General features: G+C 47.5%; 2 protein-coding genes across 4 annotated transcripts; one reads left to right on the forward strand and one right to left on the reverse strand.

Moving 5' to 3' along the window:
• The first annotated feature begins 595 nt into the window (after positions 1–595).
• Positions 596–16,277, forward strand: Syce2 (synaptonemal complex central element protein 2). Its single transcript, XM_013126174.3, has 5 exons — positions 596–666; positions 1,015–1,121; positions 12,238–12,391; positions 14,720–14,908; positions 16,014–16,277. Exons 1-5 carry the CDS (start codon positions 652–654, stop codon positions 16,056–16,058), a joined length of 510 nt encoding a protein of 169 aa, XP_012981628.2. The 5' UTR covers positions 596–651; the 3' UTR covers positions 16,059–16,277.
• Positions 15,422–21,552, reverse strand: Gcdh (glutaryl-CoA dehydrogenase). 3 transcript variants are annotated; one of them, XM_013126173.3, is made up of 12 exons: positions 21,418–21,552; positions 21,240–21,360; positions 21,130–21,156; positions 20,578–20,721; positions 20,370–20,432; positions 20,010–20,180; positions 18,944–19,073; positions 18,641–18,857; positions 18,092–18,195; positions 17,764–17,889; positions 17,399–17,559; positions 15,422–15,933 (listed from the first exon to the last, which is right to left on the reverse strand). In XM_013126173.3, the coding sequence occupies exons 2-12, from the start codon at positions 21,328–21,330 to the stop codon at positions 15,860–15,862; spliced, it is 1,308 nt and encodes a 435-aa protein (XP_012981627.1). In that variant the 5' UTR covers positions 21,331–21,360; positions 21,418–21,552; the 3' UTR covers positions 15,422–15,859. The 3 variants fall into 3 exon arrangements, with proteins under 3 accessions (XP_012981627.1, XP_040592687.1, XP_040592689.1); XM_040736753.1 differs by lacking the exon at positions 21,418–21,552 and having other exon boundaries at positions 21,240–21,411; XM_040736755.1 differs by lacking the exons at positions 17,764–17,889; positions 21,418–21,552 and having other exon boundaries at positions 21,240–21,411.
• Between the last annotated feature and the right edge of the window lie 5,056 nt (positions 21,553–26,608).

Genomic DNA, 26,608 nt, shown 5'->3' on the forward strand with positions numbered 1-26,608 from the left:
TGATGCATGGCTTTTACTCCCAAAGGCAGAGAGGCAGGCAGATCTCTGAGTTCAAGTTCAGCCTAATTTACAAAGCGAGTTCCAGGATAGCTATGGCTGTTACACAGAGAAACCCTCTCTCGAAAAAAACAAAATAAATATTGCAGGTTATCTATCACTAGCCGTGGGGGTACCTGCCTATAATTCTAGCACTCTGGAGGTAGACGTATGCTGTTCTCTGTGAGTTCAGGGCCAGCCTGGTTTGCTAAGAATCCTAGGCCAGGACATAGCAGGACCCTGTTTCAAAAGAATTTGGGGAAAAACTGTAGAGCGGAGCGGTGGAATTCCGACGCACAGTATGAATTCATCAAACTCCGTGTAATGTGAGTGCCACAGATGACCCCGCATCCCGCACACGCTCTCTATAACCTTAGACACACACACCTAGTCCTACGGCACACAGACAAACACGCGGTGGCTGCTCGTGCCCGCAACACCGGCTCAGCACAACCGGCGCCCAAGGGCTCACAGGGCCTCGCGGGGCGGGGCGGGGCGGGGCCGGGAGGGGTGGGGCCATGGCGCCTCGGCACGTGCGCGGGGCGGGGCATGCGCAGAGGGCGGGAGCGCGGGGCGTGCGCAGAGGGCGGGAGCGCCGAGGCGGGAAAAGACGAGATGGAGCGCCAGGGAGTACGTGAGGCGTTTTTTCCCCTGTGCGGGCCGGGGGCGGGCCGGACCCCGACATCCCCCTCAGGCCTGAGCCCGGGGCTGCCCCTCACTGTCGGCCCCGCCTCCTGTCAGACGCGGCGGGATTTCCTGCTAACGGAAGGGCCGGGGCCTGACGAGAAGGCGGAGAGGCGGGGGGTGTGGTGCGCTACCTGAGCCGTCGAAGCGGCTCGCTGTGTAGACCGGGCCGGCCTCCCGAGGCGCGCCGCCCTCGCCTAGCCCTTGTCCGGGTCTGCCCGGCGGCCTGCCCGCTGGCGCGCCCCCGTGAGGGTCCCAGGCACGCAGGCCTCTCAGGAGCCGCTGTGCTCGCAGGTGGACGTGCTTCCCGTGGAGTTCAGGGACCAGGACCCCCAGGACGCTGTGGAGAGCGGGGAGCATCGGCAGAACGAGAACCACGAGGACGAGGCGGTGGCCGCCAGGTGAGGAGCGACGGACTCCGGGCCGCCCTCGTTCGTGTGGTTCATTCCACCCGGTCTGCCCCTGGTCTTGACCCCCGGGGGGTAGAACACCTTCCAGGTGCCCGGAGCCGTCCCTTCGACGGCCACCACGGTTAGCTTCAGGGTCCCCACACGCCCGAACCTAGATCCTTTCCGTACCCCGCATGACATCTCATGTCTAAACCCATGTTATCTCCTACCGTTTCGGGTTTTTTGTTTTGTTTTTAAAGATTTATTATGTATACAGTGTTCTGTCTGCACGAATACCTGCAGGCCATAAGAGGGCGCCAGGTCTCATTACAGATGGGTCTGAGCCACCGTGTGGTTGCTGGGATTTGAACTTTGAACCTTTGGAAGAGCAGCACTGAACCATCTCTCCAACTCCGTACCATTTAAAAAGAAAACCATTGTGTGTGTGTGTGTGTGTGTGAGAGAGAGAGAGAGAGAGAGAGAACGAACATATAGAAGTCAGAACCATGTGTTTCTGGGATGGAACTCTGGTCTTCAGGCTTAGCTGGAAAATGACTGTTTCCAGAACCGTGCCATTGTCCTGCATGTGTAGACTTTAATATTTTTAGGTTTATTTAATGTGTGTGAGTGTTTTACTTGCATGTGTGTATGTACACCATGTGCGTGCCTAGTCTAGTGCCTGTGCAGGTCAGAAGAGGGTGTCAGAGCCTCTGGAACTGGAGTTTCCAGTGGTTGTAAACCGCCATGTAGGTGCTGTTAGTGAAGGTTCTCTGCAGGAGCAACAAGTGCTCTTGACTGCTGAGCTGTCTCTCCAGCTGTGTCTCAAAGCAGAGTCTCATTATGTAGGCTTGGCTGGCCTGGAACTCATGGTGTAGACCAGGCTGATCTAGAACTCAGAGATCCACCTGCCTCTGCCTCCCAAGCGCTGGGATTAAAGGCGTGCATCACCACACACTGGTTATGCATACTCTTCTCAGTAAGAATCGAAATAAATATTTTTTCAAAGGGCAGGCAAGTGCCACATCCCCAGCACCTCTTCTAAATTTAACTTGTGGTTTGAACCCATGGATGAGAGTCTATGGATGTGGAGATCCCACTAGATAGCAGAGATTACTGAACAGTACAGGTTAAGAGGGAGATAGTACGAGACGCAAATAGATCTCTCCTTCTTTTTGCTTTCCTTCCTTCAGTGGGGTCTTACATATCCCAGGCTGACCTCATTGGCAATGTATCTAGGATGACTTTGAATTGAATTTCTGACCCTCCTGCCCTCTGTCTCCCAACTACTAGGATTATAGCTTATACTGCCCCACCTGGTCTATACAGTGCATGGGGCTGAACTCAGGCTTTGTGCATGCTAAGCAATCACTCTACCAACTGAGCTCCATCCAGAGGAGGACAGACACCATTTGACTGCCTTATATGACAAAGTTTTGGGGATACAGAGGCCAGTGGATCTCTGAGTTCCAAGACAGCCAGGGCTACATCATGAGACTGTCTCAAAAAATTTGTTTATAGTCTAGCCCTTTATAGAAGTTTATTGTCTTTGAAAGAAAGTAGTAAAAGGCTCTCCCTGTGAAGGAAGACAGGAGTAAGGAGGCAATGGGAATAATCCAAGTGCAAGATGGTGTGGAAGAGGAGAGATGTGTCAGGTGCTGGAAATACTTGAGAAGATAGACCTGAAAAACTGATAATGGATTAGATTCTGGACTGATGTTTTTTCCTTGCACTTTTATTCACCAAATATTTATTGAGGGTCTAGATAGTGTGCATGCAGCAATGACCAAGCCAGCACTTGTGGTTCTTGGGGCTAGCAGTGTGGAGTTGTGATAGCTCGTTGTCTTTTGGTGGCATCACAACTCATTTGTTTTTAGTGCTCCGTAAGCTCCTTTGTGTGGATATGCCCTAGTATATATCCATTTCACTTTTGAAGGACATCTTGATTGCTTGTAAGTTTTAGGAGTTATGGATAAAACAGCTATAAACTATACATGGCTTTAGTTTTTAATTTCAATGAAGTCCAGTTTCTCTGTTCTTTCATGGATTTGTGTGTATGTTTTATTTATGGCATCAAAAGCCACCCCCCTCCAAAAAAAAAAACGAGCTGGGCATAGTGGTGAATGTTTTTGATTCTAGCACTTTGAGGCAGAGGCAGCCTCATCTCTGAATTTGAGGCCAGCCTGGTCTACAAAGTGAGCTCCAGGTGCTGGTGAAATGACTCAGTGTTTAAGAGCACTGGCTGTTCTTCCAGAGGTCCTGAGTTCAATTCCTAGCAACCACATGGTGGCTCACAACCATCTGTAATGAGATCAGGTGCCCTCTACTGGCCTGCAGGCACACATGCAGGCAGAACACTGTATACATAATAAATAAAATTCTTTTTTTAAAAAAGTAAGTTGGGGACTGGAGAGATGGCTCAGAGGTTAAGAGCACTGGCTGCTCTTCCAGAGGAGCTGGGTTCAATTCCCAGCAGCCACATGGCAGCTCTCATCTGTCTGTAACTCAAGTTCTTAGAGGACCTGATACATACCAATGCACATAAAATAAAGGTAAATTATTTAAAAAAAAAAAAGTGAGTCCCAGGACAGCCAGGGCTACACAGGGAAACCTATCCCAAAACAAAGACCAAAAAACATACGCCAACAGCCAGGTGTGGTGGTACTTGTCTTTAATCCCAGCTGAAGGCAGAGGTTGGTGAATCTCCCTGAGTTCGAGGCCACCATGGCCTATATAGTGAGACTGTTAAAAAACCCAAACCAAAGTCACTTACATTTTCTCTTACATTCTAGTTTTGGGATCTTGCATTTGTTTGCTTTTTTTGTTTTGTTTTGTTTTTTGTTTATTGCTTTGGAGCCTGTCCTGGAACTCTCTTTGTAGACCAGGCTTTGTCTTGAACTCACAGAGATCTGCCTGCCTCTGCCTCCCAAGCTGGGATTAATGGCGAGTGCCACCAACGCCGGGCCTTGTTTGCTTTCTTGCTTTTTACTGCACTGGGAAAGGAACCCAGTGCTGTATGCATGGTAAATGAGCACCCTATCACTGAGTCTACATTTCCAGTTGTTGAAACTGCAGCACTTTGAACTTGACCCCAACTGGTGTGACAAAGGAGTGAAGAAAGGACAGGTCCTTGTACAGAAAAGCTGGGGTTGGGTGGGCTGTGTCCTCTGATGGAGGGAGGCACACCAGCAGCAGCTCTTACACTCAGTACATACTTACATATCTCGGTTGAGGAGGCAGATTTAGCCATTTTACTTTCTACAGACACTGTCAACATCAGAAAATAAACTAGGGGCAGATTTTGCCATTCCTAGGAACCTGAGACGGAAGCTTTCAATACTGTGTTCATGTTAATAATGCACATTCACTCTCTACACCCAGCCCTTGTTTTTTTCAGGCAGGGTCTTGCTGTACAGCTCAGCTCTGTCCTAGAACCCCAGGTCTTCTGCATCAGCCTCCAAAGTGCTCGGATTATAAGCATGCGCCATCCTGCTTATCTGAAACTTTCTGAGCATCATGTACTTTTGGATTTGGGGTTATTTATTTATTTATTTATTTATTTAGGTTTTTAGAGACAGGGTTTCTCTGTGAGCTTTGGAGACTGTCCTGGAATTCTTGTAGACCAGGCTGATCTCGAACTCACAGAGATCCACCTGCCTCTGCCTCCCCAGTGCTGGGATTAAAGGCGTGTGCCACCAACGCCCAGTGGTTAGTTATTTTTGTAAAGCCAGGTCTCAATATATAACCCTGGCTCCTAGAACTCACTAGGCAGACCAGGTTGGTTGTGCACTCAGATCAGCCTGCCTCTTCCTCCTCAGTGCTGGCATTAAGAATGCTCATCCTGTGACATGCCATGCAGCTCACCTGTGGAAGTATGTGCTTTAATAGTTTTTAGTATATTCATAGAGCCATACAACGATCACTAGTCATCTTCAAAAAGCCTCATACCTCCTAGCCATAACTCCCAGTCCCTGCCTCTTCCCCATCCCCTGTAACTATAAACTGCTTTCTGTCTCCATACATTTGTCTACTCTGGACATTTCATGGGCATGGAGTCATGTACCATGTGCGTGCTCCTTTGGGTGTGGCTTTCTGCACTTGACATGTCATTATATACCTTAGCCTCTATCAGAACTTCAGTCCTCCTTGTGTCTGAATAAAACTAAATATGAATCTGTCATATTTTGTCCATTACCAATGTACAAATGGATATTTGATTATTAGTATATGTAATGGTGCTAATAACATCTATATACAAGTTTTTATGGGGATATAGTAAATATAGTTTCCTGTGTATTCAGGTTCCAAATTGCCAGGTCCCCCAAAAGAATCAGCATATTTATCGCCTTCCATCTTTATCTGGGTTCCTAGGATTGAATTTAGGTCTCCAAGCTTGATTAGTAGTGGCCTTTACCTCTAGGGTCAGTGGCCCCGTGTTAGACTCTGTTTGCTCTTTTGAAAGTCTTTGATGTAGTCCAGGCCAGCCTTGAATTTGATACATAGCTGAAATTGTCCTGAACTGATGCTGCAGCTTGCACCTCCTTGCACCACCACTCCTGGTTCACAGCAAAAGGATATGTGCAGGTTGTTGCTAATGTTATACCATTGACACACAAAATTGTCAGACAGTACTCCATTGTAAATTGGTATGTATTGGTCTACTTGAAAATGTCCAAGTAATTTAAATTGAAAAGAACTGACAAAAATTTTTTCCTTATTAAAAACCTTCCTCACATTTTCAGACAAATCTTGCTACACATAGTAGTGAATATGTTTATAATATACAATCTTAGCAAACTGGAGATATGTATATCTATGAATATCCTCATGATCAAAACAACAAAAAAAATGTTACACCATTTTACAGGAGGTGTATGAATATCCACAGATTTAAGTATCTTAATAAGTACTAGGAGAAAGGTGGTTATGTTTAGTGGGAACTGCTGAACCAGAGAAGTGACAGACTCAAGTTCCTGTTGTAAAACAATGCTGATTGGTTTTGGTGCACAGCTTTAATCCCAGCACTCAGGAGGCAGAGGCAGGCAGATATATGAGTTCAAGGCCAGGCTGGTCTACATGGTGAGTTTCAGGACAGCTGAAGTACATAGTGAGACTGTCTATAAATAAATAAATAAATAAGAAAGACCCTGGCTACTGTGTAGAAGGTGTTTTGAAGGGAATGTGAGTGGACATGGATCAGGTTGGGGGTTCTATCTGGGGTGCCATTTAACAGGAGAGGTTAGAAAAAAGCCCTTGGGGAACAGGCATGAGGAAGAAGATTGTCCCCATCCATGGTATACTGGAGTTGGCTCCTACTGGCTTGCAAGAACTGATTTTATATATCCCTTCCCAAGGTGGCAAGTTTATGTCAGAAGCTTGATATTTGCACAGTGGCATTTGGCAATTTGGCAAACTACAAATCAGGGTTTTTCCCATCCTTCAGAGAGCCAGTAGTAGCTCAGTACTTACCAGGACATGACTGCTATCTGCTTGGCATGGTTTTCCACAGGTGCTCTAGAACAGAGGCAAGAGCTTAAGTTCCATTTTACATTCCCCCCCCCTTTTTTTTTGAGATGTGGGGGAGGGCAGGGGACATTTCATGATTATGTACAGCCAAGGTGAGAAATGACAGCTGGGATTTCTGAACAGATACAAGAACTGTTAGGATGCTGTGGGAGTTGCTGTTGTGATGACAGTTGTGGACTGAATGAGCACACTTGAGGCCAGAGCCTAGGATCCAGACAAAAGCAGCTTTCCCTTTTCTCCCCAGTCTCTCAGTAGGAAAGCAGGCCACAAGGTGGAACGCTTTCTAGACCTGTGCTATTAGTCAGAAACAAGAGAACAGGCAGATATGAGTGAGTTGTTCGTTTGATAAATGTACTGCAAATAACACACTTAGACCAGAATCTCTGTGGTGACAAGTTACGGGCAAAGAAAGCATTTACAGACTTGAAGGACTTCTATAGGAGCCAAAAACCAGATGGATGAAAATCATCACAGGGACCAGTTAATGGACTCAACAGCCAGCACTCGGCAACATGATTGAAATATTAACACATTTCTGGAGGGGAGGTGGGTGAGGAACTGGCTCATCAGCTTCCACTCACACCTTCCCCCTTCCTGGCAGTACTTCAGCAAAGTATCACTTTGCCTGAGTGCCAGATTCTGTGGGTCCCTCTCCTGGGACTGCCCCCCAGAAGGGTCATAAGTGGCTGGTGACTTATTTACTTGTGTTATCTGTGAGAGGCCATGGAAGGAAGGCCCCATCAGTGGGTAGCTCTGGCTCATACGCCTGCCAATCATAGCTTTACCTGGAGTGAACAGATGGTCTCTTTGCTTAGACCCATTTCCTGGGCCCCCTGCCAGCTTGGACCCTGCTTGGGAACTCTTCTAATTCTTAGAACTGATTAGGGACTTCTTAGAAGGACAGACATAATAGATATGTGCATTGATACGCTTACAAGCCCCCCATCCCGTGCCCCACACAGGCCAAACACACCCTGCAACTGTAATGGGCTCTTTTCCATCCCTGGCCTCAGTCCAGGGTTCTGCCACAGAAGTCAGCCCAGGAAGTGAGGAAGCCTACAGAGAGGACACCACACATTTTGTTTATTAAAGCTAATTGGTGAGTGCAGACCCAGGGAAGCCAATGACTCATTAGCATCTTGATTAATATGCAGCTGCTGAGTACTAAGAAAATGAAATGGAAAAGCTGAAATCCACAAAAGATGGGTTTGGAAAAATAAAAATATGCTCTCTGTAGACATCTGAAACAGGCCTTTGTCCCCCCCACAAAATTTGAATTAGTTGAATTCAAGTGATTTTTCACCTCATCTCTTGAGTATTGGAGTAGAGCATCTTGGAACCTTTAGAAATTCAGTCAGGTTGCAGAGAATTACACAAAAAGAAATCCTGAAACTTGATCTGATCCAGGAGAGGGTGAGACAAGGCAAGCTGAGTATGAGAAGGCATGAGAGCTGGGATCTTAGAGTAGCTCTGTCAGCAGAACACCCAGGAGTTGAGTGCATAGTGAAGCCTTTGAAGTGCTGAAAAGCACAGAAGAAAACTCGTTCCCACCATGAGCACAGAAAGCATAATCTAAGACAGTCACGACCAAGAACAGGACAGGAGGCTTAGATCTTGCATTGGCAGAAGCAGAAAGGGTAAAGGCGAGTGGGTTTGGGGAAATTTTTTTGTTAAAGGGTCAGATCGCTGGGGCAGAGGGTATGGCTCAGAGCAATTACTGGCATGTACAGAGCCTGGGGCCCATCCCCACATAGAAAACAAAACAGTAAGGCTGAAAAGGGTGCAGGCCCAGGTCCTGGAAAGCCTTGTCTGCTATACAAGGAATTTAAATTTGACCCTGTAGCCCCAGGGGTCTTTGTTAGGCTGTCATACAGGATTAGGAGATCAGATTTTGGTTTGTAAAGTCACAATGGTCCAGGTGAGAAATGAAAAACATAGCTTGGGGTGGAGGTGGGGGGAATTCGAAAGGTTTAACTAGAAGATTTCTAGATAGGATATGGAGGTCCAGAGAAACCCAACTCTAGGCTGACTGCTAAGTCTCTAGTATGGTGATTGGGTGACTTTGTATCATTTACTAAGAGGAGGGATGATGGGATCTTGTGTAGGGGGGAGAAGGGCAAAGGTGGAACTTTGCAGAGAAGTCTGGAAGGAGACATCTTGGTGGGAGATCAGAAGGGAATCATAGACTGGGAAAAATTTTGGGGTAACCAAAGTATCGGTGGTAATGAAAACTCTAAAGAATCAATCATTAATTTTTCTTTGTTTGTTTTGAGATAGGTTCTCTATATAGACCAGCCGGTCCTTAAACTTGGACAGATCCACCTACCTTTGTCTCCCAAGTGCTAGGATTAAACCACACTCAGTTTAAGAATCATTAATTTGAACTGGGCAGTGGTGGCCCATGCCTTAGTTCCAACACTCTGGAGGGAGGCAGAGGTAGGTGGATCACTGAGTTCAAGGTCAGCCTGGGCTACAGAGGGTTGGGGAGGAACTAGGAGAAGTAGAGGGAGGGGAAACTGTTAGGATATATTGTATGAGAAAAGAATCCATTTTCAATAAAAGGGGAAAATAATTGTTTTAAAAGTTACACAAGTTGGCGGTGGTGGCACACGCCTTTAATCCCAGCACTTGGGAGGCAGAGGCAGGCGGATCTCTGTGAGTTCGAGACTAGCCTGATCTACAAGAGCTAGTTCCAGGACAGCCTCCAAAGCCACAGAGAAACCCTGTCTCAAAAACCCCCACCCCCAAAAAAATTGACACAAGAAAGGAGCCATGCCTGGTGGCACAGGTCTTAATCCCAATTATTCCAGAGGCTGAGCCAGGAAAGAGCAAAAGTTCAAAGCCAGCATCCAAGGCCTGTCTGCCTGGGTGAGTGAGTCTGTCTCAAAATACCTGCCAAGCATGTGTGAGTCCCCAGGTTCAATTTCTAATACTGAGAACGGGGATGGGGCATCTGAAAGGTCAACAGGCAGCACGCATCATCTGCACTAGTTAGTTTTATATGTGCACACATAGGGAGAATTCTGATGCTCTAGGATGGCTGGTAGGAAGTATGAGAAAGTGAGCTAAACATAGGATGATGACAAGTGGCCATTCTTGCCTCCAGAGGTAGTTCAGTCCTAGTTTGCTTTCTGTGGCTGTGATAAAACACCATGACCAAAAGCAAATTGGGGAGGAAAGGGTTTATTTCAATTACACATCCCACTCACAATCCATCACTGCGGAAAGCCAAGAATTCAAGCAAGACAGGAACCTGGAGGCGGGAACTAAAGTAGAGGCCATGGGGAACCCTGCCTACTGGCTTGCTCTCCATGGTTGGCTCAGCTTTCTTTCTGGTACAACCCCGAACCAAATCATGGGTGGCACCGTCCACAGTGGGCTAGGTCTTCCCACATTAGTCGTTAATCAAGAAAATGCCTACACAGATTTGCTCACAGGCCAATCTGATGGAGGAATTTTCTCAATTGAGGTTCCCTCTTCTCAGATGACCCTAGCTTGTGTCAAGTTGACAAAAACAAAAACTGGCACATGGAATATGCAAAAAGAGAAAGCATTTGGCTGTGGAGAGGCAGAGTGGTTTTTGTGGGAGGGTTTAACAGGGAAGAGGCGCTGTGCCACCAACAAGCTTTGAGGGCACAGTCCCAGTAAGATGCTATACAGGAGGGAGCCCCTCAGGGGAGCCAAGACCAGGCATCTTGAGCCTGTTCCCTAGTTCTAGGCTCATGCAAGGAGAGCATGGCTGTCCTTCTAAAAGATCCAAGCCACACAAGGATCTGAGTGAATCTCCATCCTACTCAGACTTGGAAAGATGACTGATTGAAGCTTCAGAGGTCAGAGACCCCTTTATAAATCTGTTCCATCCCAAAACCATTTTATAGAAATGTTCAGGGATTGGCCTCCTAGTTCCCATACTTTCTGTAGCTGGCTTCACTGTAGTGTTTTGGCCTTTCTAGAGCAGTCCTGTTGTAAACACTGGAGGACAATGAACTTGAGTCTGTATGCACCTGGAGGTGGGTAATAGGTCAGTGGGTGTCCTTTATTCACTCAGCAGACAGTGGAGTTATACATGGTGGCTCATGTCTATAATCCCAGCACTGGAAAGGTTGAGGCAGGTGTGTTGCCTTGAGTTTGAACAACCTTGGCACTGTTTTGAAAGTCAAATACAGTATTGCTCACTCATGAGTGGACACCACACATAACACAAAGACACCAGCCTACATACAGTCCACAGCCCGGAGAAGCCAGAATCCTCTTCCAGAGACAGATAGAAGCAGATGCAGAAACTCGCAACTAACCAATGGGCCAAGCTCCTGGAGTACAATCAAGGTGAGGGAGGAGTGATAATATGAACAAAGGAGTCAAGACCATGATGGGGAAATCCACAGAATCAGCTGACCTCAGCTAGTAAGAGATCACTGACTCAGGTCTGACAAATGAGGAACCAGCATAAGACTGAACTAGACTCTCTTAATATAGGTGACAATGGTGTGGCTGGGACAATACATGAGGCCACTGGCAGTGGGTCCAAGATCTAACTCCAATGCACAAACTGAATAGTGGAGCCCATTTTATATGGAGAGATACTTTGCTTAGTCTAGATACAGGGGTGTGGGGGCGGAGAGGTGACTTGGTCCTGCCTCAATGAAATGATGAGACAGACTTAGTAGACTTCCTAGGGGAGGCCTTACCCTCTCTGAAGAGCAGATGGGAGGTGGGGGAATGAGGGGAGCGGAAGGAGAGGAGGGAGGGGGAACTGGGATTGGAATGTAAAAAATAAATTAAGAAAAAAAAAGAATGAGATACAATTTCAAACCAAACAACAACAAAATGGGCATGCTGGAGTACAGAGGCAGCTAAACACAGTCCTCTGAGGAAGCTTCTGATCATACATGACAAGCACACAGTAGTGTACATCCGTAGAGGTTATACATTGTGGCAGGCAGGCATGTTGCTGGAGCAGACGCTGAACATTCACAACTCGATCCACAGACAGAAAGCAGAAGCAGAGAGGGCATATTGGGAATGGTGCCAGTCTTTTGAAACCTCAAACCCCAATGGCACACCTACCTCAAGGCCATACCTCCTAATCCTTCCCAAACAGTTCCACCAGCTGGGGACCAAGTCTTCAATATATAAACCCTCTTCCCTTCTCTTCCCCCCAGGGGTTATTGGTTCTTATTCAAACTACCATAGTACTCACTTCAAAGAAGCCAGTGGTGTATATGTACATATGAACAGTGGCTTTGGGCTGCTGCACAGATTGTGTTCTGGAACTGCAGGCATGTTAGGCTTACATCCTAGTTCATGTGTGTTATACAGGGGTTGGGAAGCTACCCCATGTCTCAAGGTATGAATGAAATGGGAAGATTGTTGAGTGTCACCCACAAGGGCAGTAGTTCACAGCTTCCTCCTTCCTCACTCATACCATGCAGCTTAATTAGGTCACATTCTCCCTGGCCTGTGTGAGTGTGTGTATGCTATTCAGTTATGATAAGCACCTATTCTACCACTGAGTTTCAGCTCAGGTCAGCCACTTTTTGGAGAACATGATGCTAGTTTCAGTGTTTTCAGAAGTCAGCTTTTAATCCTTGTATTTCTACCTTAGTGCCAACTACCAGCTGCCAGGACCCTTGTCCTCTCTGGACTCTAGCATTGAAATCCTGAAGAAGAAAGCCCAGGAGCTGATTGAAAACATCAATGAGAGCAGACAGAAGGATCATGCACTTATGACCAACTTCAGGGACAGCCTCAAGATGAAGGTGACAATCCCTCAGATGAAAGGAAGAACCTATGGTTTGACATCTGTTAGGTTCTAGGGACCCTGCGAGGCACTTTGTACATAGTTCTCATTTTACTCTGGAACAGTCAATAGAGTGGACTCATAAACGAGGAAACTAAGCTGGGCAGTGGTCGTACATGCCCTTAATTCCAGCACTTGGGAGGCAGATCTCTGTGAGTTCGAGGCCAGCATGGTCTACTGAGCGAGTTTCACAACTCCAAAGCTACAGAGAAACCTTGTCTTGAAAAACCAAAACAAATAATGAGAAATCTAAGGCTCAGAAATGAATGATTTGGGATGGGTATGTTGCTTAGTGGTAGAGCATTTGCCCAACCTGAAAACAACTATTGGTTTGATACACATACACACACACAAATTTCTTAGGTGGTAAACTAGATAGTAGTTCCATCTTTAATCCCAGTACTTGGGAAACAAAGGCAGGCGAATCTCTGTTCATTCAAGGCCAGCCTGGTATACATAGTTAAGTTTTTCAAGACAGGATTTCTCTGTGTAGCCCTGGCTGGCCTGGAACTAACTCTGTAATCAGGCTGGCCTTGAGCTCACAAGAGATCCACCTGCCTTGGCCTCCTGAGTGCTGGGATTAAAGGTGTACGCCACCACCATCTGGCATACATAGTGAGTTTCAAGCCAACCATGCTACATATTGAGACTCTGTCTCAAAAAATTTAAAAAACAAGTGTGGCTCAAGATAGCTCAGCAGTTACGAGCACTTACTGCTCTTCTAGAGGACTGAGTTTGACTATTAGTGCTCATGTCAGGTAATTTACAACTGTAACTCCAGCTCCAGTAGATCAGAGGCCCTCTGCTGTCAGTCACTAGGCATACATGTTACACAAACAGATAAGCAGGAAAGACACCCATATCTTTAAAAATAAGAAAAAGTGGTAAATGATATAAGGGAGCCAGGCTCAGGAACCCAGATCTATCCAACTCAGGAGTCTTGAGCATGCTAGATAAGTATTCTAATACTGAGCCTTTTTTATTTGAAGCAGGGTCTCACTTGCCCTGTTGGCCTTGAATTTACTCTGTAGTCCAGGCTTTGTACTGCTCCTGCCTCAGCTTTCTTTTTCTTTTTCTTTTTCTTTTTTTTGGTTTTTCGAGACAGGGTTTCTCTGTGGCTTTGGAGGCTGTCCTGGAACTAGCTCTTGTAGACCAGGCTAGCCTCGAACTCACAGAGATCCGCCTGCCTCTGCCTCCCAAGTGCTGGGATTAAAGGCGTGCGCCACCAATGCCCAGCAAAGGACAGCGTATCTCCCCGTCGGGGCATCGAACCCCGGTCTCCCGAGTGACAGGCGGGGATACTCACCACTATACTAACGAGGACGACGACCTGCCTCAGCTTCTAAGTGGCTAGGATTGCAGCCTGGTCCAGCAGGCCTGGTTATGGCTTGCCTTCTCTTACCCCTGTGTCCTTAGAAGGTAGCAGTGGTCTGAGATAAGGCAATTGGTCCTATAGCACATGTGGCGCTCCTGCCTCACGGTATGCTTGCTGTAATGCAAGTATCCGTGGCTATGCCTGGTTCTGCCTGAGAATGCACCACCAGCAGAGCCAAGAAATGCACTGGTCTTTGCCCTCAGTCAGACCTTTTCTGTTGATAATTATGGATAGTCTTTCCTTAGTATCAAATAAGAGGGCTGGTTCCAGAACCCCATGGATGCTAGTCTTCACAGGCTATGCTCAGGTCTCTCATTCAAATGAGGTAGTGTTTGCCTAGAACCAATGCATGTCTTTCTGTACATTTTAATTATTTTGGGGTTTTAAGGCATGATCTTATTATGTAACTCTAAATGACCAGGAACTCAATGTATAGCCCCAGGAGACTCTCCGTTCTGCCTCTACAAGGGCTGGGATAACAGGTATGTATCACGCACCTGATTTCCTACACATTTTACTTTTCCTGTTGATTTTTAATCATTCCTAGATTTAAGATGAAGAACCAACTGAACATTTGTATCATTTTAATAAGCAGAAGCTAGGCATCATGGCACATCCTTATGATTCAGCACTTAGGAAATAAAAGCACTAGGGTCAGGAGTTCAAAACAAGCCTCAACTGTATAGCAAATTCAAGGTCAGTCCTGACTACATGAGACTAGCCATCTGAAACAAAAGAATTGATAATAGTGTATACCTGTGTGCATATAATCCCAATAGTATGGAGACTGGGACAGGAAGAGATGAGTTCAAGGTCAGCCTGGGTACATGGCAAGACCACACCTCTAAATAAATAACACATAGACAAAAATTTTACCCGCAGTCAGTACAGTTCTTTGTTACTATCTAAAAGGTTTCAGATCTGACAGAGAAATTGGAGGAGAGGATGTACCAGGTGTACAGCCACCATAGCAAGATCATTCAGGAAAGACTCCAAGAATTCACTCAGAAGATGGCAAAGATCAGCCTCCTGGAAACGGAGCTCAAGCAAGTTTGCCATACTGTGGAAACTGTATACAAAGACCTATGTGTCCAGTCTGAGGTAAGAGTTTGGGGGTGTATCCTGTGAGGAAAGAGGCTTAGAATGACTCGGCTGACAGTAAATATGGACAGGAACCAGACTTTTTTTCTTTTTCCCTACATTGCTGGGAATGAAATCCAGGGCACATGGATTTGCACATGCCTGACATGTGCTCTGCCACTGATAGCCATCCCAACTCTAGGAAACAGGTGCGTTACTAAGCCCTATACTGCCAGTTCTAGTCCACAGGGTTAGAGTCCCTGCAAAAGCCCTTGGTGCTCTGCCACCTTGCTAGGAGTCCCAAGTCACATGGTCTGGACTAAGAAACCAAACTCTGTCCATGTTATCATTGTGTTCTTAGCTGTATCATGAAAGAAAGGACAAAGGACCCCCTTGCCAGTCAGAAACTGTCTAGCTCAAAGTCTATGAACTATTCCAGGAAGGCACATCCCCCAGGCATGTTCATCCCTCCTATGAGAAACTCCCCAATTACCTCTCTGTGGTTACCAGTAAACCCAGACCAACCCCAAGGAGTGAGGCACAGGCTTTATTTTTCTCTCTTATCTGCTCAGTGTTGAACATAGAAGGCACTGCTCCCAGGATGGAGGCAGGAAGAAAGGCACCACAAACTCCAGAGCACCTTTTCACAAGGTCTGCTCCATTTCAGAGTGAAATGAAGCATGTGTCACTCTCGTCTTTCTCTTCTCCCCCAGTTAGAAGAAGCTTAAAGTAAATGGAGTCTGATCTCATTTTAAAAGGGCTAAGGGCCATACAGAGAATTGTATCTTCTTTCTATAGAGCATATCTGAGCGTCTTGCAGAAAGAAATTTCCATAGACTCAAATCAGTGTCTCACTTTCCACCATAAAAGCTGGTTCCATCCACCGCATCTTGAGCAGACTCAGAGCAATGCATGGTGCTGCCAGGTTCTAGTCAAACATTTCTCTGTTGAAGGGCCGTTGTTGAAGTGGGTTCACTTGCCAACTGTGAATGCCTGAATCCCAGTAATTGCTTTCCCAAGGATCAGAGCGTGAATGTCATGTGTACCTGTGTGAAACGAATGTTAGGACTGGTTTGGAATCTTCAGCTCATAACTTACCTTTAAAGTCATCCCTGTGCTACCCTAGGTTCCCACTTCAGAAGAACAGAATTACAAAGATGGTGAATGCTGACTGCTACTAAGAAGCTCCCATCTTAATGACAGTCACCAAGAGAAGGCACAGAGCCCACTGAACCATGCTGAGATTGTTTTCTTTATAGTTCTGTAACCTAACACAAAAGTCACCAAAGATCTTTGTGCTAACTACCAAAGTGTGACAAGGTTAGCCCTGCCGTAGACCTAGCTTTGGCAAATTCACCCAACCTACAGTTGATTAAATGTTTGATTTCTACCCTGGCCTACTTTCTTCCAGAATTGAGAAGACTGATCATCTATGCAAAAACATGGATGGTCCTTTGCTCCACCCCTCCTTTAGGGACAGCAGCACAAACCATGGTTTCCTATTTATACAGTTAAATGATTCCATTTACTTCCAAAAACCCAAGTCTCACCCATCTCAAATCATGCTCATATTGTAGGATCTCACCCACCTCTCCTCTCACTGTTTCTGGGATGTTTCATCCAGAAACTACAACTTTCCCTTGGTTCAAATCCTCAGTCATTGAGGCAGGCAGGGAAGATATCACATACATTCTGTTTTTCCTGTCTGGAAGCCTCTCTGTCCATGAAGCTAGTGTTCCCATTGTGCATGGATCACACCGGATTGTATTTCCCCCCTTTTAAATATTGGTGAAAAATGTATGAGTGTAGGTGCACATGACACACATTTGGAGGCCAGCAGACAACCTGCGGTCTTGGTCCTTATCTGAGATGGGATTACTGTTCACTAGTGTGTACCTTGGCTGGCTGGCTGAGATTCATGCCTCAGTTTCCCCATTTTACCTTGGAGCACTGTGTTATAGACTAATGCTACTGTGCTGACTTTATGAGGGCTCTGGACTTAAACTCAGGTTTTTATGTTTTTATGGCAACTGCTGTGCCCACTGAGCCATCCCTACAACCCACTCCTCCCACCCCACTCCCCAGTATTATTTTTCATGTCTTTTTCCAAGTTTGTCCTAAGCTATGGGTACATGCTCTGTGACTCCCTTAGTCTGCAAACACCCTTTTCTCTGAACATGAGTAGTGATAGAATTACTGTGTGGTGTTCTCTTCCTCACCCCACCCACTACCAGGAACCATGCCTCTCTTCACACTTTGCTCTTGGGATTATGTCTCCCTCCATATTCCATCCCACAATGAGAACAAGGGCCAGGAGAATCTCACATAGTCTGCTCATCAGGACCTCTGAAGTCATGCAGTGACTCCGTCTGTGAACAACTCCAGGTGAGGGATAGAAGGTAGTCATTTGGTAACAGCTGGAAGACTTCGCCATCCCTGCTCATTACTGCTGTCTCCCTCCCCAAAACCACTGTAACACCCTCCTCCCCAAGCCCAGGGTTCAGCCCAGACCTTCATAAGTGTTCACTGCCTCCAGGTTCATAGCATGCCGGATCACATGGTACTCATCAGAAATCCCATTTCCTCCCAGGATGTCTCGTGCCTGGCGGGCAATGTCCAGGGCTTTCCCACAGTTATTTCTCTTCAGCAGGGAGAGCATTTCTGGGGTAGCCCTGGGAGTGGCACATAAGTTATAAACACTGGGTCTCATGCACTGACCACACCCAGCAGATGGAGCATATATCCAAGTGGAAGGCTGTCCCTGGTCCAACCCATCAAAACCAAGAGGGAAAGAAGCTTATGTCCCTGGGGCCACTAGCTGGCAAGGAGAACCTCAGAAAGGTCCCAGGATTCAAACATAGTATATGATTCCCTACTTGTCCTGATCCTTTAAACGGCCAAGCTGCAAACAAGCGTGGAGGCCCAATGTGATCTCAGTGAGCATGTCTGCCAGCTTCTTCTGAATCAGCTGGTTCCTGGCCAAGGGGACACCAAACTGGATCCTAGACAAGACAAGGTCAATTGAGGGCCTGTAGTTCATGCTAACCCTGCTATTGGCTCAGCATTTTAACAGCTCAGGATGTCCCAAGCCATGTCATAGAGCAGAGAACTTAAACTTGGGGGTACTGGGGAAGTTACTACTGGGGTACAAAGTAAACTCCAAGACCCTCCACACTCCTCAGGTGTTTCAGCAGCCCCACACACCTGTCCAGAGTGTATTGCCGGGCTGTGTGCAAACAGAACTCAGCAGCTCCCAGGACACCCCATGTAATGCCATATCGAGCATTGTTAAGGCAGCCAAAAGGACCCTGTAAGATTGACAAGAGGTCTCAGTCAGCTAAAGGCCTGGGAAGAACCAACTGGGAAGCAGGAAAATCCATCTCCCAAATGTTCCAGACAAGGGGATCTGCATTTAAATCACATAGGGTGTGTACACCAAAACTCGGGTGCAGCAGCCTTGTTCAGTGCCTTTCCGCTCTGTATGTGCGCACAGTCCTACACAGCATGGGACCTCAGTGCTCAGATGCAAGAAGCTGGCAGGAGACAGGAAGCTGCTCATACAAGCAGAGTAGAAAGTGGTCCAGGGCCCATATGCATCCGGGCAGAGCCAATGAACATAGTGGTAACCAATTAGCACATCCACGAACAGGGAGCATCACAAACTCCACAATGCCCCCCAAGCACAGGGGCCATGTGTGTTCTCCATTTGAAAATGTGAGAAAGGTAAGCCAGCAGGTGGCCCCCACCACATACCGCCAGGCTGGACACATTAGGGAGCACATTCTCCTCAGGCACTTCCACGTCGTCCATGATGATCATACCAGTAGATGAGGCCCGCAAAGAGAACTTCCCCTCAATCCTAGGGGCTGAGAGGCCCCTCATTCCCTTCTCCAGCAGAAAGCCCCGAATACAGTTGTCCTCACACCGGGCCCACACTACGAACAGGTCAGCCACAGGCGAGTTGGTGATCCTGGGGGCCAGAAAGTTATGGTGGGATCTGGCTGCTATCTGTCCCCTCACACACACTTATCACCCACCACCACCTGGGTCCCTCACCAGGTCTTGGTCCCATTGAGAATGTAGCTCTGGTTTGACGGATCGTGGCGAGCTCTGGTCTCCATACCACCTGGGTCACTCCCATGGTTGGGCTCGGTAAGCCCAAAGCAGCCTAGAAGTTCACCCTTGGCTGCAAGCACAGGACAGAGTCATGAGGCCACCTACCAGGCCTCACTCATCTCCTGATAAATTATCTTCACCACTGAGCCAAACCTGTAACCAGGGCAGATACACCCTGACATCGTTGCACTCTGTGAACTGAGGAAATGGGCCAGCTATAATCACAATGCCATAATATGAAGGAGGCCAGAAGAAAGGGGTTGGCAAAAGTGTCTTAAAGGGCACTCAGAAGCTTGGCTGAAAGAGGGCATGGAGTTTGTGGGGTTTTTCTCGGTTGTTTTTTGTTTGTTTTGTTTTTGAGAAGGTTCACGATGTATCCCTAGCTGGCTTAGAACCAACAGATCCAACTGCCTCTGCCTCTGGAGTGCTGGGATTAGAAGCATGTGCCACCACACCCACCCTGAAGGAGGGTCTGAGGAAAAGTAATCGCCAAGGTGGTTATTGGGAGAATCTCTAGTAGCTGAGCAATCAAGAGTGGCCAGAGGGCTGCGCATGGTTGTGCATGCCTTTGATGCTAGCTCTTCTCCCTCCCTCAGGAGACCAAGGAAGGTAGACCTCTGAGTTTGAGGTCAGCTTGCTCTACAAAGCTCCAGGCCAAGCAGGGCCACATAGTGAGACCCTATCTACAAATAAAATCTGAGTGGCTGAAGAAGTAGAGGAAAGGTCTCGGGGGCTGCTCATGGGCCACATGGATCTGGTTAACAGTTAAGACTTTCAGCTTTGGGCTGGGATGAGCACAGAAAACAAATCCAAGGGGGAAATGATGGTGGTCAAAGGGGAAGGGAGAAGGAGGAGGCTGACAGATGGCATGGGATCAAGGCTAGCAACTGAGCCCTCCTTCGGGCCTGGCACGGAGGTCTGTAGGGAGAAGGCAGGCTATGAGGACACTGGGATCGGCGTTCCAGACTACAGTCTCACTTCCCTCCACCAGGCTGCAACTGCTTACCTAGCCGGGACAGATACTTCTGCCGCTGCTCCTCACTCCCATAGGCGTAGATGGGGTGCATGACCAGGGAGGACTGGACACTCATCACTGACCTGTAGCCGCTGTCCACTCTCTCCAGCTCTCGGGTCAGGAGCCCATAGGCCACTGACGACACCCCAGCACAGCCATACCCTGGTGTAGAAGAGGAGCAGGTGGACCGACCAAAGATGACCAAAGTTCAGCCAGCTGGGACCAGGGACTGAGTAAAGGGCCCTTTGGAAGTGGGCAGGGGCTTTCCACTGCCCATTTCACAGACAGAAAGGGTGGCTTTTCTGGGTGTTGGGAGGAAGGACTGCAGAGCATGCAGAGAATCGCCCTTACCTTTGATGGTGGGTCCCAGCATGCCCAGCTCCCCCATCTCATACACGATGTCCCGGTGAAAAACTGCAGAGATGGGTGCCAGAATCAGGCCCTGTCTCAGCTTGATGGAGTCCCTGACTCCAGGGACAGAGCTGGTGTGTGTGCCCTGCAGCAGGTGCAAGTCCTGTGTGGCTGAGGAGCCCAGGGTGCCCACCCTCCACATGGGCACCTTCATTCCGATTGGCCAGCAGAATTCGAGGCATAAGCTTCTCCTGGCAGTAGTTGCGGAAGGTGTCCCTGATGAGCTTCTCATCAGCAGTCAGCTGCTCCTCCAGTACCAGTGGGTCCCTCCAGTCAAACCCAGGACGAGAGGCTGGGTAGGGCATGGGGTTCCAGTCAGCCAGACCCCGCTCTCCCCTCCCTGATTGTTTTTCTTTTTGTTTTTCTGTGAAACAGTCCTGGCTGTCCTGGAACTCACTTTGTAGACAGGCCTGCCTCTGCCTCCCAAGTGCTGGGACTAAGCGTGCACCACCACTGCCCAGCTCTCCTCCAGATTTCTAGCTGCACCCATCCTCCCTATCTAGCTCCACGTGAATGCTAGCTTCACACAGTCTGACGAACGCAGCCCTTCTCCAGTCCAGTAGAAACAAATACCTCAGCGCTTCTGACCCTGGGCACAGCCCAGCTTCCATTCCCAGCAGCCCTTGCAATCACAAACAGAGACTACCAAGGGTCAAGGCAACAGCTGGACCCGGGGCGTAGGTGGGAAGGTGGTTCTTACATTTGGTCGGTCGGCTCTGCGTCTTCTCTGCAAACACAGGACGAGAAAGTCACACTGAGCAAGTGTCTTTGCGTCTCCCTGCCCACCCCATCCCGGGCCCCCGCACTGACCAGTGTGTGCCGCCGCCGAGCTCCACGGACGTGGAAAGTGCAGGCCGGACCTGCGGCTCAGGAGCCGCGCGGAGACTCCTCTCAAAGCCATGTAGCCGGCCAGCGTCGCAGCGACTGCCACCTGGAAAAGCCTGGCGTCAGCGGAGCCCAATCTTGTCCCACCCCCTATCCTTCTTACCTGGTGCACAGAGGGCTCGGGAGCTGCAAGCTTGACCTGGCCTAATAGGGGCTCATTGGTTCCTCCTTGGTTCCGCCCAGCTCCGTGGTTCTGCCTTTTAAAAGGGCCAGCGTAGCAACCGGGCTATGCAAGCGGGTTCTTCCCGTCCCAGGCATGTTATCTCCTTTAAGAATCCAAACCAGGAAGGGGCAGAAGACGGGTGCACAAATCCAATTGGCCAACTGCGTTTTTGCTCCGCCCACCCCAGGTTAGCTAGTTGCCAAGGGCCTGAGGAGCGGGATCCCAAAGTTCAATAAGGAAGCTGGGGGCTGGACCTTGAGCAATCCGCAAATGGTGTGTGTATTCGCGCGGGCCGCTGGTGGGTAATCCCAGCCCAGCTTGCCAGCCAGTCTACCCCAGCTTGTTACTTTGTGTGTACTCTGTGGGTGGGCGTGATCTTGTATGCCAGAGTAACTGCATTTCCGTGAATGCTGCCTGTGTGTGAATGCTGTGTGTGAATGCCTGTGTGTGTGAATGCTGTATGTGCGGTTCGCATACTTGCTGAATAATCTAGAACATGTTGTAACTGGGTGTCTTGGATATTATTATTTCTATGGGAGTGTGCTCTGTTTTGAACAGAAGATAAAGACAAGAATAGAAAAAGGGGGCTGGAGAGATGGCTCAGAGGTTAAGAGCACTGACTGTTCATCCAGAGGTCCTGAGTTCAATTCCCAGCAACCACATGGTGACTCACAACCATCTACAATTCAATCTGGTGCCCTCTTCTGGCATGTAGGCAAAACACTGTATATGTAATAAATAAATAAATCTTTAAAAAAAAAAGAAAAGAAAATAAAAGAAAAAGGGAAACTGTAACTTCAAAAAACTCTCCTGGGAAAAGATAACTGGTTATCCTGTCAAACAGCCATCTAGGATTGTCCTTGGAAAGGAGACTAATACGCTAACCATTGATCCAGTATCTGCTTCCGGAAAGTTCTCTACTGACCGGCCACAGAGAGGGAGTTCCCTTTATAAACTTACATCGGCTCTTTATTGGCTCTTAGTAGTTTAAGCCACCAATGAAGATGGTTTAGCAATAATGTTACAACTGTAAATGTAGAAACCCATGTACAATTGCTCAGACCCAAGGTGATTTTTCTCCGCAGGACCCACAAGTAATAAATTCTGATCCTCCTCTCAGTCCTTAGTGTCAGAGGGTGGCAACTCTGTGCTCTTTCCTGTAACATGTTCTGTGGCTGTGTACTTCTGTCTTGTGACATAATGGACTACGTCCCCCTTTTTAGCTGTGTGTGGGTGAGCTCTTGTGATAGTTATCTTTACAAATGTCTTGTCTTTTTTTTTTTCAAGTGTTTGTGTGCCTTCACTTTTGTGCAAGTTTTAATTACATTTATCTATTATTGTGTGTGATAGAGGCAGAGAGAGAGAGAGAGAGCCTTGTGTATGCCACAGCTCCCATGTGGAGGAGGATGGAGGACAGCTTTTAAGACCTGGTTCTCTCTTTCCACTGTCCTGATGATCCTCAGGTCTTTAGGCCTGGTGACAAATGCTCTTACTGCTGGACAATCTCTCAGGCAGGCCCCTTTGACACAGGTCCTGTTATGACACTGTTATGGGTGTAAGGTTGCTCAGAGGTTCACCATGACCCTAAATAAATTTTAATAAAAAGAGGCTTTTTTTAGGTACTGGTGTCCAAGAATGCTCCCAAGATGCAGCCCCTAACTGCATCAACCCAAGGCTTACAAGGGCAAAACCACAAGATCACATGTATACTGTCTACTTGTAGGCAGGCTCTAATTGTAAAATATGTATCTTACCGTTGCCCTAGTCGTCTTTTTTAGCAGAGTAAGCAAGTTTGATTGCAAAAGCCAAAACAGCCGGGCGCTGGTGGCGCAAGCCTTTAATCCCAGCATTCTAGAGGCAGAGGCAGGTGGATCTCTGAGAGTTCGAGGCCAGCCTGGTCTACAGAGCAAGTTCCAGGACAGCCCTGTCTCAAAACCCTGTCTCGAAAAAACAAAAATAAATAAATAAATAAATAAATAAATAAATAAACAAAAGCAAAAGCCAAAACAGCAGTTAGTCTTATGGCATCTGCCTTGCTAGAACAGTTGAGGTCAGTCAATTAAGGATAGTCTTCATGTCTGAGAAGAAGGAAGTGGGCAGCCAGGATACAGCCTTCGAGTGAGGGCTCACATGTTAGAGACATTTTTTGCTTTTTGGTCTCTCAAGCATAGTAAATCTAAATTTTAAATGTAATGTTAATCATCATACCTCTTTCAGTTACCCTGATGGCCTTGAACTTCCCAGGCCTCTCAGGTAGCTGAGATTGAAGATCACAGGCCTGAAACACCAGGCTCAGTTTGTGGGTTTTGTTTGTTTGCTTTTAAATAGTCTTTTAAACCCTGCTAGATTGTTCTTTAAACTAGCTAGGTAGTGGAGGATGACTTTGAAATGCCGAATCCATATTTTTTAAATGATTTATCTTTATGTGTGTTGATGTTTTGCCTGCATATAAGTCTGTATGCGGGTGTAGGATACCCTGGAGGTGTAGTTACAGAGTTGTGAGATGCCATGTGAGTGCTGGGAATCAAACCCTGCTCCTCTAGAAGAAGCCAGTGCTCTTAACTGATGAGCATCTCTCCCGGCCCCACATATCTTAAATACTAGTGTTACAAGTGATCTTGATCCTCTCATTGCTCCTCTCAAGTGCCGAGATTCTAGGTCAGTACCACCACACCCAGTTTCTCCTCTTGTTTTTCTTCTTTTTTTTTTTTTTTTGGTCTCTCTCTTTTGTGGGAGGAAGGGAGGTTGCCACAGGGTTTCTCTGTGTAGCCCTGTGATGGGGGTTGTCCTTCTGTTTATATGTTTCTTTTATTGGTCAATGAATAAAACCCTGTTTGGCCTATGTATGAGGCAGGAAGATAGGCAGGACTAGGAGAAGAGGAGAATTCTGGAAAACGTAGGCAGAATTACCGTGTAGCAGGCAAAGGAGTTGCAGGTCCAGCATTATCCCGTAAGCCAAGACCACGTGGAAATACATAGATTAGTAATTATGAGCTAATAATTAAGACAGAACTAGCCAATAAGGAGCCTTTGCTATGTGAACAGTCAGGGCTCATCCCCTGCGTACATAGGCTATTACTTATAGCCCGGGAGACAGGTGTGCTCTGGTCACACTTCTCTCTCGCGCCCTCTATAGGACAGATGATGAAGTGTCATTGAGGCTAAACCATCATCAAAAAGGAGAGCCCCTGACTGCTGTGGAGCCCTCATTGGGCTTGGGGCCATGGACACTGCTCTGGAAGATACTTCTCTGGCACTACAGGACAGGGGATTAAAAGTACTAAGGACACAAATAGGCATCAGTCTAGATAAGGTAGATGTTAGCCTCAAGTATTTACAAAATTCTTTAGACTCCCTAGCTAGAGTGGCTTTTCAAAATAGGCATGGACTAGATTTGTTGCTGCTGGAAAGAGGGGGTGATGCAAGGCTTTAGGGGAGGAATGTTGTTTTTATGCAGACCATTCCGGTGTGATCACAAAAAATTTAGGCCTCCTCCGTAAGGACATTGCTACATACTATCCTCCGTAAGGACATTGCTACACACTATCCTCCGTAAGGACATTGCTACATACTATCCTCCGTAAGGACATTGCTACACACTATCCTCCGTAAGGACATTGATACATACTATCCTCCGTAAAGACATTGATACATACTATCCTCCGTAAGGACATTGATACACACTATCCTCCGTAAGGACATTGATACACACTATCCTCCGTAAGGACATTGCTACACACTATCCTCCGTAAGGACATTGATACATACTATCCTCCGTAAGGACATTGATACACACTATCCTCCGTAAGGACATTGCTACACACTATCCTCCGTAAGGACATTGCTACATACTATACACAGGACAAGGGTTGGTATGAAACATGGTTTTCAACGTCCCCCTGGCTGACCACCCTGACATCTACTCTTCACGGCCGCCGCTCATCCTAATTGTGATCCTGACACTTGGACCTTGTGTCCTTAATAGAGTAGTTACCTTTGTAAGAAAACAGATAAATGAGGTAGGACTTATGACTTTGAGGGTCCATTACCACCTGCAGGACACCTCCCCACCTCACCCCTAGTTTGATAAACTCCCTACCTCAAAATACAAATGAGGTTCATACGGAGAGGGGGATGTCATCCCCCTTCTTGAGGGTCACCTTAACTGGTGCCCAAAAACAGGCTAGGAGCGGTCTAAGCAAACAAGAAGGGGGAGATGTACCGGGCACAGACCGCGTCCTGCAGGAGGGGGAGTGGCTCAAGCTGAAGACTGTCCCGCCAAAAGAGGGAGCAGCTCAAAGCTGATTGTCTCCCGGAGGCCGTGGGGCTGGAGAACAGCGCCCTCTATCCTTTCTGACCTCGATGGGGGGCAGAGACCCCCCGACGATGGGCCTTCCTGTTTGTGCAAGTGGTGAGGCAGTAGTTCGTTACAAGGATGAGATGGAGTGTTCTGTGCTTGGTTTGGGAAGATTTGAGATGTGAGGGGTGGGCATGATTGGGAAGTAAGTGTGGCATCTTATACTAGTGCCACCTGGAGAGAAAGAACCCAGAAGGGGCGTAGTTTGTAAGCCTTTATACGTTAAGAGGTGGGCAGGCTGTGGGAGGAAACCACAGTGGTGAGTTCACTGGATTCACAAGCAAGGAGCTCAGTCACCACTAAAACATGTATGCAGGGTGCCCGACCCTGGGTGGCGAGGCTAATTTTTTTTATTTATTTATTACATATATAGTGTTCTGCATACATGCCAGAAGAGGGCACCAGACTGAATTATAGACAGTTGTGAGCCACCATATGGTTGCTGGGATTTGAACTCAGGACCTCTGGAAGAGCAGTCAGTGCTCTTAACCTCTGAGCCATCTCTCCAGCCCCGAGGCTAATTTTTTTTTGACAAGTATGCCACGTCACCAAGGAAGGTCTCAGTTGGTAGCCCAGGACCCAAGGACACATCCCTCTTTTTGTGTTAGACAGAGGGGGGGAGGGACAGGTTATGCCTGGGCAGTGTAATGCCAGGACCTGGAGGAGGGCCTGTTGGAGCTTCTGAAAGGGCTTGGTAATGGTGTGAGAAGGGGTTCGTGTGAGGGGTCCAGGGCTGCTGCATATAGGCGGCAATCAAGGAGGGGAAAGGAGGAA

Source organism: Mesocricetus auratus, unplaced genomic scaffold, assembly GCF_017639785.1.
Source record: "Mesocricetus auratus isolate SY011 unplaced genomic scaffold, BCM_Maur_2.0 Super-Scaffold_100081, whole genome shotgun sequence".
NCBI lineage: Eukaryota > Metazoa > Chordata > Mammalia > Rodentia > Cricetidae > Mesocricetus > Mesocricetus auratus.

Bases quoted from the DNA above. Each gene is read 5' to 3' on its own strand.
- Syce2 (XM_013126174.3), top strand. The intron at 1,122-12,237 runs GTGAGGAGCGAC...TTTCTACCTTAG, and splicing joins GACGAGGCGGTGGCCGCCAG to TGCCAACTACCAGCTGCCAG. The intron at 12,392-14,719 runs GTGACAATCCCT...ACTATCTAAAAG, and splicing joins GGGACAGCCTCAAGATGAAG to GTTTCAGATCTGACAGAGAA.
- Gcdh (XM_013126173.3), bottom strand. From the start codon at position 21,330: ATGGCTTTGAGAGGAGTCTCCGCGCGGCTCCTGAGCCGCAGGTCCGGC. The intron at 18,196-18,640 runs GTATGTGGTGGG...TCAATCTTACAG, and splicing joins CTAATGTGTCCAGCCTGGCG to GGTCCTTTTGGCTGCCTTAA. The intron at 17,890-18,091 runs GTGTGTGGGGCT...TGTCTTGTCTAG, and splicing joins CGGCAATACACTCTGGACAG to GATCCAGTTTGGTGTCCCCT.